At 40.2% G+C, this 18062-nt stretch overlaps 1 protein-coding gene and 1 long non-coding RNA gene across 4 annotated transcripts in view; one reads left to right on the top strand and one right to left on the bottom strand.

Annotated features, from left to right (window-relative positions):
• The first annotated feature begins 4964 nt into the window (after window positions 1-4964).
• LOC112626599 overlaps window positions 4965-18062 on the top strand; it is a 32594-nt gene continuing 19496 nt past the window's right edge. The window contains exon 1 of the long non-coding RNA XR_003119919.1: window positions 4965-5212. This is a non-coding gene — a long non-coding RNA (uncharacterized LOC112626599). The remainder of the gene's footprint in view (window positions 5213-18062) is intronic.
• Window positions 7938-18062, bottom strand: part of KIF3A (kinesin family member 3A) — a 44189-nt gene continuing 34064 nt past the window's right edge. For 2 of the 3 annotated variants that reach the window (XM_025388773.1, XM_025388772.1), the window contains 5 exons: window positions 17739-17864; window positions 15946-15999; window positions 15525-15593; window positions 14507-14631; window positions 10957-12015 (listed from right to left, as the gene is read on the bottom strand). In XM_025388773.1, the coding sequence (XP_025244558.1) occupies window positions 11967-12015; window positions 14507-14631; window positions 15525-15593; window positions 15946-15999; window positions 17739-17864 (423 nt within the window). In that variant the 3' untranslated portion in view covers window positions 10957-11966. Of the gene's footprint in view, window positions 12016-14506; window positions 14632-15524; window positions 15594-15945; window positions 16000-17738; window positions 17865-18062 lie in introns of all 3 variants that reach the window. The other variant, XM_025388771.1, reaches the window with a different exon arrangement.

The following is an 18062-nucleotide window of genomic DNA, read 5'->3' on the forward strand; positions in this document are numbered from 1 at the left end:
ATTCTGCTTTGATACATAATTGAAAGTTTTCATAATAAAAAGAAAAAACAATAATGAATGAATCAAGAAATCTTTGGAATTATAATGATAGTCATGGAAAAACTAAAAACAAAAAGGAAGATGGTTTGCTGGGAATGGGACTTGGACTAAGGAGGGGTGAAACAGGGCTGGAGACTTTTGGCTTTCCATTGTAAGTGTGTGTGTGTGTGTGTTACCACGTGCATAAATGAAGTTTTTTCATTAAAGAAGAAATAACATTTAAAAGACAATAAGTGTTGCTGAAGACGTAGAAAAATTGGAACCCTCCTACATTGCTGGAGTGATTGAAAAATGGTGTAGTCACTTTGGAAAACAATTGGCAGTTCCTCAAAAGGATAAAATAGTTTATGACCCAGCAATTCCAATCCTAGGTATATACCCAAGGGAACTAGGAACACATGTCCATACAAAAACCTCTCCACAAATGTTCATAGCAACATTATTCATAATAGCAAAAAAGTAGAAGTGGCTGGGCACAGTGGCTCATGCCTGTAATCCCAGCACTTTGGGAGGCCAAGGCGGGAGGATCACCTGAGGCCAGGAGTTCAAGACCAGCCTGGGCAACATGGAAAAACCCTGTCTCTACAAAAAACTAGCTTAGCATAGTGGCACATGCCTGTAGTCCCAGCTGCTGGAGAGGCTGAAGCGGGAGGATGGCTCATGCCTGGGAGGTTGAGGCTACAATGAGCTATGACTGCGCCACTATACTCCAGCCTGGGCAACAGAAGAGGACTCTGTCTCAAAGAAAGAAAAAAAAAAGTAGAAGCAACCAAAATGTCAATCAACTGATGGATAAACAAAATGTGGCATATCCATACGATGGAATATTATTTGTCAATAAAAAGAAATGAAGTACTGACACAGGCCACAACCCGGATGAACCTTGGAAACAGTATGTGATGGGAAAGAAACCGAACGCGGAAGACCACGGTATGGTATGATTCTACTAATATGAATTATTCAGAACAGGAGAATGAATCCACGGAGGCAAAAATAGAATATTGATTGCTACAGGCTGTGGGTGGGGGGCAGGTGTGGAGGCAAGGGGAGTGACTGATAATGGGGGTGGGGTTTCTTTCAGGGGTGATGAAAATGTTCTGATATTAGATAATGGTGATGGTTGCACAATTCTATGAATACACTAAAAACCACGGAATCGTACACTTTAAAAGGATAAATTTGGTAGTAGGTGAATTCTCACTCAATAAAGCTGTTATTTAAAAGAAATTAAAAGGGGAAAAAAACCCAAGCGTCATCAAAACTTGCCTTTTGAAGACTTGTTCTCTGCAAGAATATGGATCTAGTAACAGTGATTGAGCACTCTCTTTTCATCCTCGCTTACAGAGATGTGACAGAATTAATACGAGTACTAAAATTACACCAAAACATGTAACATCTTTTTAACCCTTTCAAAATAAGGGAACAAATCAAAAGCTTCAAGTCTCACCCTGACCACAGCCAGTTTCACCCTGCCCACATAAAATACCAGCATGCCAAGGGCAATAAGTAGCTATGAGAGTCATGGAGGCTTCTCAGGCCAATCGGAGAAGACACATACTGTAAATTTTAATTTCCTTTCTTCTTTGATTGAGGCTCATTTGCATTCAATGGCTAATGTGAGCTGTAGTCTGCCACAGGATATGGGTAGTGGGTTACAGTTTGTATGTGAGGACAGATGGTAAAGGAAAGTAGGAAGATTTAGAGCAGGCCATGGAAAGGACACATGCTGACTCTAGGCAGGTCTGTCGCCACGTAAGCTTCATTAGGCAAGATGTAACTCACATTCCCATTTACTCCCAGTCAAGCAGTCCTGGACTCTGGATGCAAACACGCAACAACAATCCTTTGAATTTCCGAAGAGAATGAGAACACAAATTGAGGTGGATACTTATAAAAACAGTGGGTGAGAAAACTTCACATTAAGTGAAAGTTAAGATGCTTGTCATCTGAGCACATTTATGCAGCAAACTCAGCCACAGCCCGTGCCGGCTTCATGGGACACGCCTTTTGAGTGCGTGTGGAATATGACATCCACAGCAAGACTGAACCTTTCCCTCCTGTCAATCAGCTACCTCCACCTTTTGCCAATGAATAAACTATCTGTAACTGGCATCTAGGGGGTAATAATTATTTATTGGATAAATGAATCAAAAAATGATTTGGCTCAAATCTATGGCTTTTATTGAAACATTGTTGGGCTACAGTTACAAAGGGTCACCTCTGTTACAAATGCCACAGGGGCTCTGCTTGTTGCTGTCCATGTCATTGACCCTGCTCTTGGTTTTTCTCTGCCCTCCTCCACATAATCTCAGGGTGCCCACATCATCTAAGGATGAGAATCTCAAGGCTAAGTACAACACAGAGCTTTCTTATGGAGCTAGGCACAGACTGGCCTATGACACACAGGGCTGGCTTCTCAGTTCCTAGCAGCTTCCACTAGGAGCAAAGCAGGCACTTTCTCTAGTCTTGGAGCTGATTTCTAGATTTAATTTATTAGCTCAAGTTGAAGTTCCATTCCCAGGTGGAGTACTAAAATCCCCAGTTAGCTGTCACGCCCAGCATTTCCTCAGCTGGGCTTTTGCCCTAAGTACCCAGACACCCTCTCCTTGGCTCTCTAAAGTGCCTTTTTTTTTTTTTTTTCAAATGAGATAGAGTCTCGCTTTGTCACCCAGGCTGGAGTGCAGTGGGGAGATCTTGGCTCACGGCAATCTCCACCTCCCAGCTTCAAGCAATTCTTCTGCCTCAGCCTCCTGAGTAGCTGGGATTACAGGTGCCTGCCACCACGCCTGGCTCATTTTTTTGTATTATTAGTAGAGATGGGGTTTCACTGTGTTGACCAGGCTGGTCTTAAACTCCTGAGCTCAGGTGATCTACCTACCTCGGCCTCCCAAAGTGCTGGGATTACAGGCATGAGCCACCGCACCCAGCCTAAAGTGGCTATCTTCTAATCCAACCTGTCAACTTCTTCGTACTCCAACTTTCAGTCTCTAAGCTGTCTACTCCTTCTAGTTCCTGATTAGCCAGAGTTAAGCCAAACAAAAATATGTTTTGATGTTTTGTCTGCTCATCGCACACCCAGGCAACGTGAATAAGGGGACACATTTGCTCCCTCAGTTTATACCAATCACGAGTGCAAGCACAACAGCTGAGAAGAGAGGGCGGTTACTCCTCTGGCTGATGACCCTTTCCACCTCTGGGACACAGGTGTGTATAACGTCTGTTCTCCCAACCATCATCCGTGACTTGCTCCCTCTAATCCTTCACAATCTCTCCAGCAGTTGTTTCTCTCTTTTCTTTCTTTCTTTTTTTTTTTTGAGATGGAATCTCACTCTCTCACCAGGCTGGAGTGCAGTGGCATGATCTCGGCTCCCTGCAACCTCTGTCTCCCAGGTTTAAGTGATTCTCCTCCTGAGTAGCCTCGTGAGTAGCTGGGACTACAAGTGCATGCCACCACGCCCAGCTACTTTTTCTGTATTTTTAGTAGAGACGGGGTTTCACCATGTTGGCCAGGATGGTCTTGATCTCTTGACCTCATGATCCGCCAGCCTCAGTCTCCCAAAGTGCCAGGATTACAGGCGTGAGCCACCGTGCCTGGTCCAGCAGTTGTTTTTCTAAAACACAAATAGGCCGGGTGCATAGTTTTAGTAACCTAAGATTGTGACACTACACTCCAACCTGGGTGACAGAGTGAGACCCTGTCTCTAAAAATAAAAAACAAAACAGGCTACCTGGTGAGTAGCATAACTCATGGTGGGGTAGAAATCAAGGCCAACATAGTATTTCTGTAATGACTCTGCTGCTTTTGGGTTGGGTTAGGCAATATCCTCTTGCTAAGATTAGTATCGACTCTGAGAAATACTTTATTCAGTTGTAAAGTCCCAGTTAAATTCCTTTGCACAACTGGAGAAATAAAACCTTTGATTAAAAACTAAAATTTCCCCAGCCCTCTAAAAAGGGATGGGGGAGGGGAGCAGGTGGAGAGGAATGTCTGATCTGTCATATTCTTTAGTCAGAGCCATAAACGTGTTTGGGTAAGACAATCTGATGTTCTGATAACGTTGATAAAAGTCACTTGAAGATTGGGTCACAGGAAGCCCAAGATAAATGCTGAGAGGAAACAGGTTCTTTTTGAAGTAGCCTCTTCGTAATCATTTTCCCACACATTCGTTCAACTTCCGAAAAAGGACTGAATACCTGATCTGCTTTGCAAATGAAACAGTTTAAGAAAGAGAAATTGAGATAATAATTAATAAATGTGTTTGGAAGGCTCCTCCAGCTTGCTTTAAGTTCAGGCTGCGGCTTCAGAACTGTGTTAACTTCTCCTGTAAAGACACAGGCTAACGGTGGTCTTCGGTGATTTTTACTCTACCTTGTTTTAAAAATGGATTCAAAGTGATTTATTGGAAAAGATTAAGACAGAAAATAACATTATTAGGACGAAAGAAGAAAGGGAGTAGGAGGAAATAATGATCCAGAGAAAAATAAGACTATAAGCAGGTCATCAGATATTATAGTCCTATCAGTGAAAGCACAGTGGAAAATGCATATTTTACCTCACTCTTTTTATACATGCAAGGAGAAAATAGTCTGATATAATAATCCGGTACTTAGCTTTAAAAGAAATTTTTCTTGGCCGGGGGCGGTGGCTCAAGCCTGTAATCCCAGCACTTTGGGAGGCCGAGACAGGCGGATCACGAGGTCAGGAGATTGAGACCATCCTGGCTAACCCAGTGAAACCCCGTCTCTAATAAAAAAATACAAAAAACTAGCCGGGCGAGGTGGTGGGCGCCTATAGTCCCAGCTACTCCAGAGGCTGAGGCAGGAGAATGGCATAAACCCGGGAGGCGGAGCTTGCAGTGAGCTGAGATCCAGCCACTGTACTCCAGCCTGGGCGACACAGCAAGACTCCATCTCAAAAAAAAAAAAAAAGAAATTTTTCTTGAACGTCTTCACAAGATCATAGGATGGACAATGTCTTCAGCAGCATCCCGACAACACAGGCAGTAACAGGTTTTGTAAGGCAGTGGCTCAATGGTATTGCTTGATGAAACTGGATACCATAGCTCCAGAACTCAATTGGAGAAGAGCAGCAAAGGGGGCAAAGGCAGCACAATTTATTATCTTGTACATGCCAGGGCAGGCCTTTAATTCTGTCTTCATGTTCTACACACAGGTAAGAGTTTTACATAAGCTGGAAGTGGGGGAAGAGGAAGACCCCTGGAATGGCCAGAGGAGTTTCCGCCCCTACAAAAACCACATTTTAAAAAAGTCACTTGACGCCAGGTGCAGCGGCTCACGCCTGTTATCCCAGCGCTTTGGGAAGCTGAGGCGGACAGATCACGAGGTCAGGAGTCCGAAACCAGCCTGGCCAATATGGTGAAACCCTATCTCTACTGAAAATACAAAGTAAGCCGGGTGTGGTGGTGCGTCTGTAGTACCAGCTACTTGGGAGGCTGAGGCAGGAGAATCACTTGAACTCGGGAGGCAGAGGTTGCAGTGAGCTGAGATTGTGCCACTGCACTCCAGCCCAGATGACAGAGTGAGACTCCATCTCAAAAAATAAAAAGTAAAAATAAAAAATTAGCCAGGTGTGGGGGCATGCACCTAGTTACTCAGGGGGCTGAGGCAGAAGGATTGCTTGAGCCCAGGAGTTCAAGGGGGCAGTGAGCTATGAACGCACCACTGCACTCAAGCCTGGGGAATAGGGCAAAACCCTGTCTTTAAAAACAAAGTCATTTGAGACACAAAATTACAGCTAGATAGAAGGTCTAGTGTTTTTACAGCACTGTAGAATGACTATTCGAATAGCTAGAAAATACTGAGTGTTCACAACACAAGGAAATAATGTCTGAGAAGATGTACATGCTAACTACCCTGATCTGATCATCATATATTGTATCAAAACATCACAATGTACCTCATAATATAATTATGTGTCAATTAAAAAATAAAAATTTTAGGCCAGGCGAGGTGGCTTATGCCTGTAATCCCAGCACTTTGGGAGGCCGAGGCAGGCGGATCACGAGGTCAGGAGATCGAGACCATCTTGGCTAACACGGTGAAACCCTGTCTCAACTAAAAATACAAAAAATTAGCCGGGCATGGTGGCAGGTGCCTATGGTCCCAGTTACTCGGGAGGCTGAGGCAGAAGAATGGCATGAATCCAGGAGGCGGAGCTTGCAGTGAGCTGAGATCGCACCACTGCATTCTAGCCTGGGTGACAGAGCAAGACTCTGTATAAAAAAAAAAAAAAAAAAAAAAATTTAAGTCCTTTGAAACTTGTGGACAAATCAAAATTTCTTGTTTTCTACTTTGCATTTCTTAAGCGTGCCAATCACAGTGCCTGGTAAACAATGTTTGTCAAAAGAACATGATTAACAAAAACCCAACTGTTACTGGGTTGGAGATACTTTAAGCTTCTGAATGAGATCATGGCACTGTTACCACTAAGTAATGGTACCTTTCATAGAATACATTCTACATACACACTTCCTTAAGTTATGACCTGAGAATTGGTTTCTGTTCTCAAACACCTAATGAAAAGGATAACAAAACTCAGAAGTATTTTTGGGGCCAGGCGTGGTGGCTCACACCTGTAATCCCAGCACTTTGGGAGGCCGAGGCGGGTGGATCACCTGAGGTTGGGAGTTCGAGACCAGCCTGACCAACATGGAGAAACACTGTCTCCACTAAAAATGGAAAATTAGCCAGGCATGATGGCGCATGCCTATAGTCCCAAGTACTCTGAAGGCTGAGGCAGGAGAATCACTTGAACCTGGGGGGCGGAGGTTGCAGTGAGCTGAGATCGTGCCATTGCACTCCAGCCTGGGCAACAAGAGCAAAACTCCGTCTCAAAAAAAAAAAAAAAAAGTGTTTTTGGTGAAAAATACATTTTATCAATGAGAAGAAGCATATTTAAAAACGTTTGTCCAGCTGGGCACAGTGGCTCAGGCCTGTAATCCCAGCACTTTGAGAGGCTGAGGCGGGTGGATCACCTGAGGTCAGGAGTTCGAGAACAGCCTTAACAACATGGTGAAATTCCGTCTCTACTAAAAATACAAAATTAGCTGGGCGTAGTGGTGCATGCCTGTAAACCCAGCTACTCAGGAGGTTGAGGCAGAAGAATCGCTTGAATCCGGGAGGTGGAGGTTGCAATGAGCTAAGATTGTGCCATTGCACTCCAGCCTGGGCAACAAGAGTGGAACTCTGTCTCAAAAACTAAACTAAACTAAAATTAAATTAAATTAAATTAAATTAAAAAAAATACTTCTCTAAGGAATCGACCTAAATGTCCATCAATGACACACTGGATGAAGAAAATGTGGTACATATACACCATGGAATATTATGCAGCCATAAAAAAGAATGAGATCATGTCTTTTGTGGGAACATGGATAGAGCTGGAGGCTATTATCCTTAGCAAACAAACACAGGAACAGAAAACCAAATATCGCATGTTGTCACTTACAAGTGGGAGCTAAACGATAAGATCTTATGAACACGAAGAAAGAAACAACAGACACTGGGGTCTACTTGAGGGGAGAGGATGAGAGGAGGGAGAAGAGCAGAAAAGGTAACTATTGGGTAGTGGGCTTAATACCTGGGTGATGAAACAATCTGTACAACAAACCCCATGACATGTGTTTACCTATGTAACAAACCTTCACATGTACTGCCAAACCTAAAAGTTTAAAGAAGTAAATAGCATCTCTCCCAGATTTGCTTCATGATTTCTGCTTAAAAGACCCACAACATTAAGCGTTTCTGGGTGTGAAATTACACAGGGCCTCTCTTAACCACAAATTGAGATGCCAAGCACAAAGAACATGCTCATTAATATCAGGGTGGAAGTAAACACAAAGATAGTTGAGAAAAGCAGCAGATCACTACTACAGGCATTAGGTAAAAGATTTTTATTCTTATTTAACCATGCTGCATGTATACATACAATATCAATATATACAACTTGAACAAATACAATTTATACATAAAATACAATGAAAGCGTGGCTTTTGAAATTAATGCAACAAACTGTACAATTTGTAATTCTGGCCAGTATACAGTATTATAGTAATGCTACTGAAGTTATTCATTATTTAAATTAGTCAGACTACAGTGTAAGTTCAAAGGCACTAGAAACATCTATGTTTTCTTCTAGTATTTTTAAGAACAAAAAATAATTAAAAACAAACAAATGTATACACTAGGAAATTGGGCAGACATTGGTGTACTTAAATGTAAACATTACCCATTCCTTAATTCACAGCCTGTAGGAAAGAAGACTTTCCTTAAGAGTGAAGGGGAAGGATATTAAAAACAGACTAAAAAGAAACAAACAAAACAAAAAACAACCAAAAACCATAATCATAGTTTTAAAAACATGTTACAGAGGAAGTAGCACCACCCCCTCCCCCAAAACAACCTTAAATTTTTGCTGCAAAAAGAAAACAACAACAACAACAACAACAAAAACTCCCTTTCTCCAGAAAGGAAATGAAATGGCTTGTCAAATGGATTCTATTCATGGGGCAAACATGGAGATGCAACCCTCCCCTTGATTACTCATCTCATGCTTTGTAAGAATCTAAACACAAATAGGAAACACTATGATAATTTTAACATCCTATTAGTATATGTAATTGTAAGGATTATTAAAGAAGATACTATAAACCAATAATTCTACCAATGCTCCTTTTAATAAATAAATATTACTTTTTAAATTAAAGGGAAAAGAGAATACCCATTCAATAACCTATTTATATGTATGTGCCACTCATTTTAAATCTGCATATTTATTTCAAAAAATGAGCAAGTATGTTCATCTATATTGTCTCAGGAAATTAACACTGACCATACAAAATATTTCATTTATGGACAAAGACACAGTAAATGTGAGGAAACTACAGAATTGCTATGACTGGAGCTAAATGAATAGCTCTGAAGTCAGTGTCCCATATTTGCATATAGATATTCAGACCAGGCTTGAAGCCAGGTGTGGTGGCTCACATCTGTAATCCCAGCACTTTGGGAGGCCGAGGCGGGTAGATCACAAGGTCAGGAGTTTGAGACCAGCCTGGCCAACATGGTGAAATCTGGTCTCTACTAAAAAAAATACAAAAATTAGCAGGGCGTGGTGGCGCCTGCCTATAATCCCAGCTACTCAGGAGGCTAAGGCAGGAGAATTGCTTGAACCCAGGAGGCGGAGGTTGCAATGAGCCAAGATCGCGCTACTGCACTCCAGCCTGGGCAACAGAGTGAGACTCTGTCTCAAAAAAAAAAAAAAAAAAAAATTCAGGCCAGGCTTAAATATCAAATTTTTGGTATTTCTGAGATGGATATTTAATGTCCATCTGGTATAATCAGTTTTAACATAATGCTTTTTAAAAAACACTGCTATAGTAGGTGGGGTGTGGTGGCTCAAGGCCTATAATCACGCCTGTAATCCCAGCACTTTGGGAGGCTGAAGCAGGTAGATCACTTAAGCTCTAGGAGTTAGACACCAGCCTGGGCAACATGGCAAAACCCCCTCTCTACAAAAAAACACAAAAATTAGCCAAGCATGGAGGCATACAGCTGTAGTTCCAGCAACTCAGGAGGCTGAAGAGACAGAGGTTGCAGTGAGCCGAGATCATCCCACTGCACTCCAGCCTAGGTAATAGAGCAAGACTCTGTCTCCAAACAAACAAACACCCCTGCTACAGTAGCCTGCTTTAAGAAATTCTCAATTGACTTTCTATAGATCGGCTTTTTATTTTGACTTTTTATAGATTTCTTTTTATTATCATGATAGGGTGGGATAGAAAAAACATCTAACATACTGGCTTAAATTTCCATGTTTTAAAGCTTGATTTAAAAGTTACTCCTTTCCTATTAACTGAATTGTAAAGGTTAGAAACATGAACTTTTAAAAAGAAGCATTTTTTTTTTCAACTGGTAAAATTAAGATATCTTTACAGTAATTACTAACAGAGTTAAATGTGTATCATCAAAAACATTTTATAATTACCAAAATATTCTGATCACACAAAGCTTTTACAAGACACATATTTACCTCAACTCTTCACAGTATTTAAACAATGCCCCACAGAGTTAAGTAATAAACTTCTAGCTATCTTACATACCACAAATAAATGCTGCCAGTGAAATGCAATTCTAATCACCTAGAAAATGTTCACCACACACAGGACATTCAGTATTCCAATTATGGAATGGACTTGAAATTTATGGATACATTTTTATTACCACCTCACCAGTACTCCACCTTCACTCACCCCTACTCTATACACAGCTTTGTCATTAAACTAAGATTTAACAAAACTTATTAAAATAATATTAATTTAATAAATACTAACTTATAAAGTCTCAAAATATTTTCAACCAATGTGTTTCAGGGCTGATTACATAATTTTGAAAACCACAAAACATATATTAAGTGGTTTAGGAGTAGCATAACTTTACTTTTATTTTATTTTTATTTTTTGAGGTGGAGTCTTGCCCTATCACCCAGGCTGGAGTGTAGTGATGCCATCTTGGCTCACTGCAACCTCTGCCTCCCAGGTTCAAGTGATTCTCCTGCCTCAGTCTCCCAAGTAGCTGGGATTACAGGGGTGTGCCACCACACCCAGCTAATTATTGTATCTGTACTAAAGACAGGGTTTCACCATGTTGGCCAGGCTGGTCTTGAACTCCTGACCTCAAGTGATCCACCTGCCTTGGCCTCCCAAAGTGCTGGGATTACAGGCGTGAGCCCCTGTGCCCGGCCAGGAGTAGCATAACTTTAAAAAAATAAAAATAAAAATTTCATAAGCAGCCAACAACAGAAAAAAATAATTCTATTACAGCTTACTTTACTATGAAATCAACATAGTTTTTATTTGTAGAGGAATATGGTCTAACTGGATTACTCAATAGAAGAAATTCAGAAAATAATATTTTATTTTTAAAACAGAAAAACAAAATAAAAAGTGTTTTAAAGGCAAAGTATTTAAAAGATATTTTTCTTGCTTAGCTGTATTTTCTGGAAAATGGAGACCCTTCTCAACTGGGAGATATAAAGTAATTCCCACCAAAATTTAGAACTCAAAGAAAAGCATCCGTAAGTTACACTTCAGAGTGAATTTTTAAAAATACACATGCAGGCAAAGATAACTGAGCAGTACTTAGCTTCTTAATTTACTGCAACAGTAGATCCTTTATATTTACGTACAATTCAATATTTCAAGAGAACATGAAACCAGAACATAAGATGTATTTGATTTGAACTCAAACTGGCAAAAAAAAAGTTAGGAAAGGTTCAGATGAAACATTTTCAACTTTTTAAAAAACATGTATACTCGCAAAGATTGTTAAATTATAAAATTTTCTACAGAACATCAGTAAGATCAGTCATCTCATACTTAAAATGCAACAAATGTTAGACAATTAGAATGTGTTTAAACAGGCTGGGTGGGTTAGTGTTAGGACGGAATCATTTCTTAGATGTATAGTCCAAACATTCATATATAACAGTGTAACATAGGACAATCTGATCTGCTTCTTTCTATGTGCAAAACAGGACACAGTTTTTTTTTCTATTTTGAAATTCTAGTTACCTAAATATACAGTAGTTGGATAAATAGCTAATCAATTTACACATACATCTAAACTGTAACTCTCTATAGTATGAACTGCTCCCCCAACTTCCCTGCACAGTACAATTGAAGAGTAGTAGTACGACAATTTGAACAATCACCAGTTGTACAATTTTAATGTTATATTAATATATGTAGACTAAAAGTTATTAAGCAAATTATTATTTCCAGTCTTATTCATTGATCTACAGCTTCCATCAACTGAAATTATAGAGAAGTCTTCACTGTTTTAATTAAAGATTTTGTACAGGCATGAGAATATCACTAATTTTTATTGTGACTTTAAGTCTGTAACATTTACTGTAGTAAAGAGTCAATTACAGTTTCAGGCTTTGCAGAACGCTTTCTGTTTGGAGAAGAAAAAAAGCAAGCATGAATGCTTTCCTGAAAGACTGAAATGCAAACATTTTACATTATATAGAAAATATGGGGTGGCCTGTATAGAGTCTGGAAACAAGCCAAAATTTGACACGTTTGACCATGGTAAGTGTTCAATTAATGCTCACCTTTTCAGGCTACAGGAAGTTGACTTAGAGTAAATGCAAGAGGATGGCAGCCCACCCCATTATGCCAGATAGTGAGGGCTAGGACAGGTGATAATTTCCAAGACTGGACTAGGTCATGTGGCCAGGCCAAGTGAGCTGCATGCTTGCCAGATTTGAACCCCCTGATTATCTCTTCTGAGGTACTCGAAAAGGTACAAGTGCATTCAGAGGAAATCAGAAACAAATCATCTCAGGCAACACCTCACAGATGCGTATGTAGGGATTTACGGAAATGCTATATTAATGTATTATATTTATTGCAATTTTGACCAACCCATCTAACTATGCGTTTCTAATGAGGAACACCATATTGAACATATCATATAATGTAATATAACATCAATAAGCCATTTAATGCATGTATTCATCCATGTTTATGGCTATCATTTTCTTAGGGTTTCCATGGTTATAGCAGGCCAATTCTAGTAAACAGAGATGGTGAGTGGCTCATATAATATTGGGCCACACGATTTTTTTAATGTTAAACTAAAAAAATGACATATCTTAAAATGGGTGTTCTGGAAAATGTATTCAAATATCTTATCATATTATTTATTCGTTTGCTTTAGGGTCCATACAGTTAAAAAAAAAAAAAAAAACAGTAACTAAAACCGAGAGATCTCAAGTAAATAATTCCAATTTCTGGCTCTTCCTTAGAAAAGAGAAGATCCAGGCCAGGCACGGTGGCTCACGCCTGTAATCCTAACACTTTGGGAGGCTGAGGTGGGCAGATCACCTGAAGTCAGGGGTTCGAGACCAGCCTGGCCAACATGGCAAAACCCCATCTCTAGTAAAAATACTGAAATTAGCCGGGTGCAGTGGCAGGTGCCAGTAATCCCAGCTACTCAGGGCACTCCAGCCTGGGCAACAGAGTGAGACTCCATCTCAAAAAAAAAAAGAAAAGAGAAGATCCAGAAACAATGAGCCCTCTATTTCCATAGATAACTAGGAAGAGAATAGCAGCCACTCACTTTAGACAGGACTGCTCACCACTGCCAATTTTCCTCCTATGCTGAGGACAAATGTCTTACCGATTATCATCACACTTGCATTGTCATTTTATTAAAAATGGAAAAGTAAAAGATACATCTAAAGGGACTCGTGTTTCTTAGAAATGATTTGCTTCACTCATAATATGCATGGCATGTGTTGGTATAGGAAAGTTTTTAACCCCTCACCTAAATGCTACAGAATGTAAAAATTTGTACATTTTTAATATTCAACTGTTTGCCCAACCCTGAGTTCAACCTTCCCAAATTTTTAAGTGTTAAGTCATGTCTATGAGATTATGTAACACAAAAATATCAAAACTATACAACTTCATCCCACATGTAACTTGAAAGTCCATGCACTCAAAGTAGGGAACAAAGCAGCTTATTATTTTCTACATTTCAGGAGCCCCAGAGTCTTAAAATCAGCTTAAATAAACTGAAGAGTCCTTGATGTAGGAAAGGGAAAGGAAAAAATAAGCTCCAGCCCAGGACTCCCATATCCCGATTTCCCTGAGCTTATGTGATGATACATGCAGACTACCCAACAGTCAAAACCAGTGCCCAAAGGAGAGGGGAAAATGTCCAAGGAAGTTCTCCTTAGCTGGTGACTGAGGAAATCAAGGTTCTTGGGGTACTGTGACAGAAAAACTAACCAGCTGAATACAATACCTTGGGAGACCAAACAGGCAAATTAATTAGCATTTCATAAGAAGAATTAGTCTAAGAATTAAGGAATTAAACCCATTATACATTTCGGAAATAACAGAGTGAATTAAAAATAAATTCTATTACTCAGGAGCCTAAGAAGTTGGAAGACCTTAATTCTTTGGCCAGATTTTATTTACTCAAATTCTAATACACAAGGAATTTGATTTTTTTTTTTTTTTTTTTTTGAGACCAAGTCTTGCTCTGCCACCCAGGCTGAAATTCAGTGGCATGATCTTGGCTAACTACAACCTAGGTTCAAGTGATTCTCCTGCCTCAGCCTTCCGAGTAGCTGGGATTACAGGCACGAGCCACCATGCCTGGCTAATTTTTGTATTTTTAGTAGAGACGGGGGTTTCACCATGTTAGCCAGGCTAGTCTCAAACTCCTGATCTCAAATGATCTGCCTGCCTCGGCCTCCCAAAGTGCTGGGATTACAGGCGTGAGCTACCGCACCTGGCCAGGAATTTGATTTTTAATAAATCAGCTAAAATATGTATTATATTTTAACTAAATAAATGTTAACTTCCTGTACATGTATCTAATTAGAATACCTCAATGCCTTCATTACATCAGATTCAAGGACAGTCCTTACCTTCTCCCTGTCTTTGGCCTGGCTTTCCCCTTTGAAGTTCGTGGTCTTTCTAGTTTCATCAAAGACTGACGCAGACTCTCCTCAGTATAGGCAAGATACACATGAGAAAGGTCCACTTCAAAGGGCTAAAAGAAACAAACACAAAGCACTCTTAAGGGAAAGAGTTAAGCCAGATTTGGGGGAAGATTTAAAATACTGAATAAACTCCTCAAAAAAACCTGCAGAAACTAAAACCAAAGAAACGTCTAACGACATCATCTTCTAATCCCAGTATCTAAAACGTACTCACCAAGGTTGGTGAGTAAGAAGCCCTGACACACTATAAATTTCCTTCCACACAAAGAAAAACTGCTGCTGTTTTTCTTAAAGCTGCTCCCTCTTCTTTTTTTTGAGACGGAGTCTCGCTCTGTCGCCCAGGCTGGAGTGCAGTGGCGCAATCTCAGCTCACTGCAAGCTCCGACTTCGGGTTCACGCCATTCTCCTTCCTCAGCCTCCAGAGTAGCTGGGACTACAGGCGCCCGCCACCGCGCTCGGCTAATTTTTTTTTGTATATTTTTAGTAGAGATGGGGTTTCACGGTGTTAGCCAGGATGGTCTCGATCTCCTGACCTCGTGATCCACCCGCCTCCGTCTCCCAAAGTGCTGGGATTACAGGCGTGAGCCACCGCGCCCAGCCTGCTCCCTCCTCTTCTTGACCTATGACTAGAACTAGCTTTGAAGAGAAAGACAGACACATTCTAGTCTCTACCCATAACCCTACGACCCAGAGTGGTAGTGAAAAGAGGACTCCAAAGAGTGACTGCATGCCGTCTTATGGTGGGAATAAGCCTGACATCAAGACTGATGGTAAGCAGAACGGTCCTCCTCATCACCCTATCCCAGAGCCTTTATTCCCAAAAGATCAGCCCGTTTCTCAGCACAGCTGATTAACAGATATCAGGTTGATAATACAATTTAATGACTCATATTCCTATAAAGAAACAACTGTAGTTTTGTGTTTTTTAAAGAAGTACTCTTACATCTTTCTCCTTTTTATCAGGTACTGGGGTTTGCTTCCTCATGTTATTTCCTGTATAGGCAACACATTTCTCAAAAAAAGAAACGGGGGAGAGAAAGAAATGTCTTAATTAGTAATCAATACTGTGAGTGAGGCAACTAACTGAGAAATCCTAATATTACACTAGTAAAACATGATTTGAATGCTGGAGCAGAAAGGGCCCCAGAGGTCACTTAGTCCCACATAGCCCCTGACCCTGACCATTTCTACCCAGACCATGATCTGTATGTTACAATTAATTACACAGAATTAGAAAAATATTTTATCTGCCCTACTGGATTCTCATCTGATTCATCCACTGGACCACGTTCCTCCCCGTTGTAGCCAGCACAATATCTAGACCATAGGAAGTACTCTCATGAAAGAATTAAGGTAATACTCACTAGCTGCCATTCTCCTATGTCTTCATTCCAATGGACATAGTTTTCAATCATTTCCTTTTAAAAGGATGAAAGAGAGTCTATTTTTAATATTTAATAACATTTAAAATACTGAAGTCATACAACTAAAATCTTAATAACATTGAGTAATAAAAGTCTCAAAACATTATATACTGATATAACCTTTTTATAAATTCTAAAATATATATTTCTTAGGAATGGATGTAGATGCAATAAAACTAAATAAAAATGAAAAAACAATAGAATGAGAAACTCAGGAATCAAGATAATGATTACCTTGGGTTGGAAGAGGCAAAGGAATGAAATAAGGGAAGGGGAAACTGTTTGGTTAGAAGTAGGTTATTACCAGGGTCCTAGCTTTTGTTTTGGGTGATGAGTTCATTACAAAAATAACTAAATAAAAGCAGGCCATCCTAGGACCAATAAGGAGAATGTACCATGAACCCAGGATTAATTCCATGTACCTATGGTCCAAAAAAAAAAAAAAAAAAAAAAAAGACTAAGACTTATTTTCAGACAAATTTCTTAAAGTTGTATTGAGATTCAAAACAGATTTTTTAAAAAATTGGCCAGGCATGGTGGTTCACACCTAGTAATCCCAGGACTTTGGGAAGCCAAAACGAGCAGATCACCTGAGCTCAGGAATTCAAGACCAGCCTGGCCAACATGGCTAAACCCTGGCTCTACTAAATATACAAAAATTAGCTGGGTGTGGTGGTGCACACCTGTAATCCCAGCTACTCAGGAGGCTGAGGCATGAGAATCACTTGAACCCTGAAGGTGAAGGTTGCAGTGAGCCAAGATCACACCACTGTACTCCAGCCTAGGCAACAGGGTGACTCTCCCTCCCTTACAAAAAAAAAAAAAATCATAATGTTAAAGTTTACCAAAATGTACTGGAAAGACAAATTTTGGATTAAAAAAAATAGAGGCTGAGATTTTAAAATTATACTAGTACTAAGAATTAGCATCCATCTGGAGATGAATGATGGTGCAGGTTGCACAACAGTATGAATGTCCTAAATGCCACTGAACTGCACACTTAAAATAGCTAAGATGGTAAATTTCATGCTATCTACATTTTACCACATACACACACACACAAAAGAATCAGCATCCACAGCAGGGAGAAAAAGGTAGCATAGGGGTTCCATTTATTCTACTTGTACCATACTGGGCGCTGAATGTAGGAATGGGACCCACACCTTGATTCTGATTGCATATACATGAATCTGAGTTCATCTAAAAGGTTAAAAAATTCTCATTGAGGCCGGGCGCAGTGGCTCAAGCCTGTAATCCCAGCACTTTGGGAGGCCGAGACGGGCGGATCACGAGGTCAGGAGATCGAGACCATCCTGGCTAACACGGTGAAACCCCATCTCTACTAAAAAATACAAAAAACTAGCCAGGCGAGGTGGCGGGCGCCTGTAGTCCCAGCTACTCGGGAGGCTGAGGCAGGAGAATGGCGTAAACCCGGGAGGCGAAGCTTGCAGTGAGCTGAGATCCGGCCACTGCACGCCAGCCTGGGCGACAGAGCGAGACTCCGTCTCAAAAAAAAAAAAAAAAAAAAAAATTCTCATTGAGATCCTTAGATACTCAAACACAGATTATGTATTAAGAAAAGTTAACAACTAAAGTGAAAAGTGATGGCATTTGTTCAAAATATTGTACATTCAATAACTGAAGTATTAAGTATTTACCATCAATTAAATTAGAAATCCTTGTTCCTTAACCCCAGTCAAGTGACTATCTGGGTCAGAGAACTTCCTTTTTACCTGATAATCCCGAGGTATAAAATTATCAATAATAAGCATCTGAAGTCGAAGCTCCCGGCTAAGTTGCCGAATATTCTCCAGTAGGCCTTCAATTTCCCTCTGATGTTCCTGTTGAAGATCAGCCATCTACCAGAAAATCCATAAAAATATTATGAACAAACAAGACTTTAACTACCAAACAGCACCATCTCACATAGGACGCTTGTCTAAGAGACCTTGTGAGAGCTTACCTAGTTCTTTTATAAAAATGATAAACAGCGTGACACTATCAGCATCTATTCTACACTATTCGTTAAGGTTGAAAAGAAACAACTTAGCCTAATA

This window comes from Theropithecus gelada, chromosome 6 (assembly GCF_003255815.1).
Source record: "Theropithecus gelada isolate Dixy chromosome 6, Tgel_1.0, whole genome shotgun sequence".
Taxonomy (NCBI): Eukaryota; Metazoa; Chordata; class Mammalia; order Primates; family Cercopithecidae; genus Theropithecus; species Theropithecus gelada.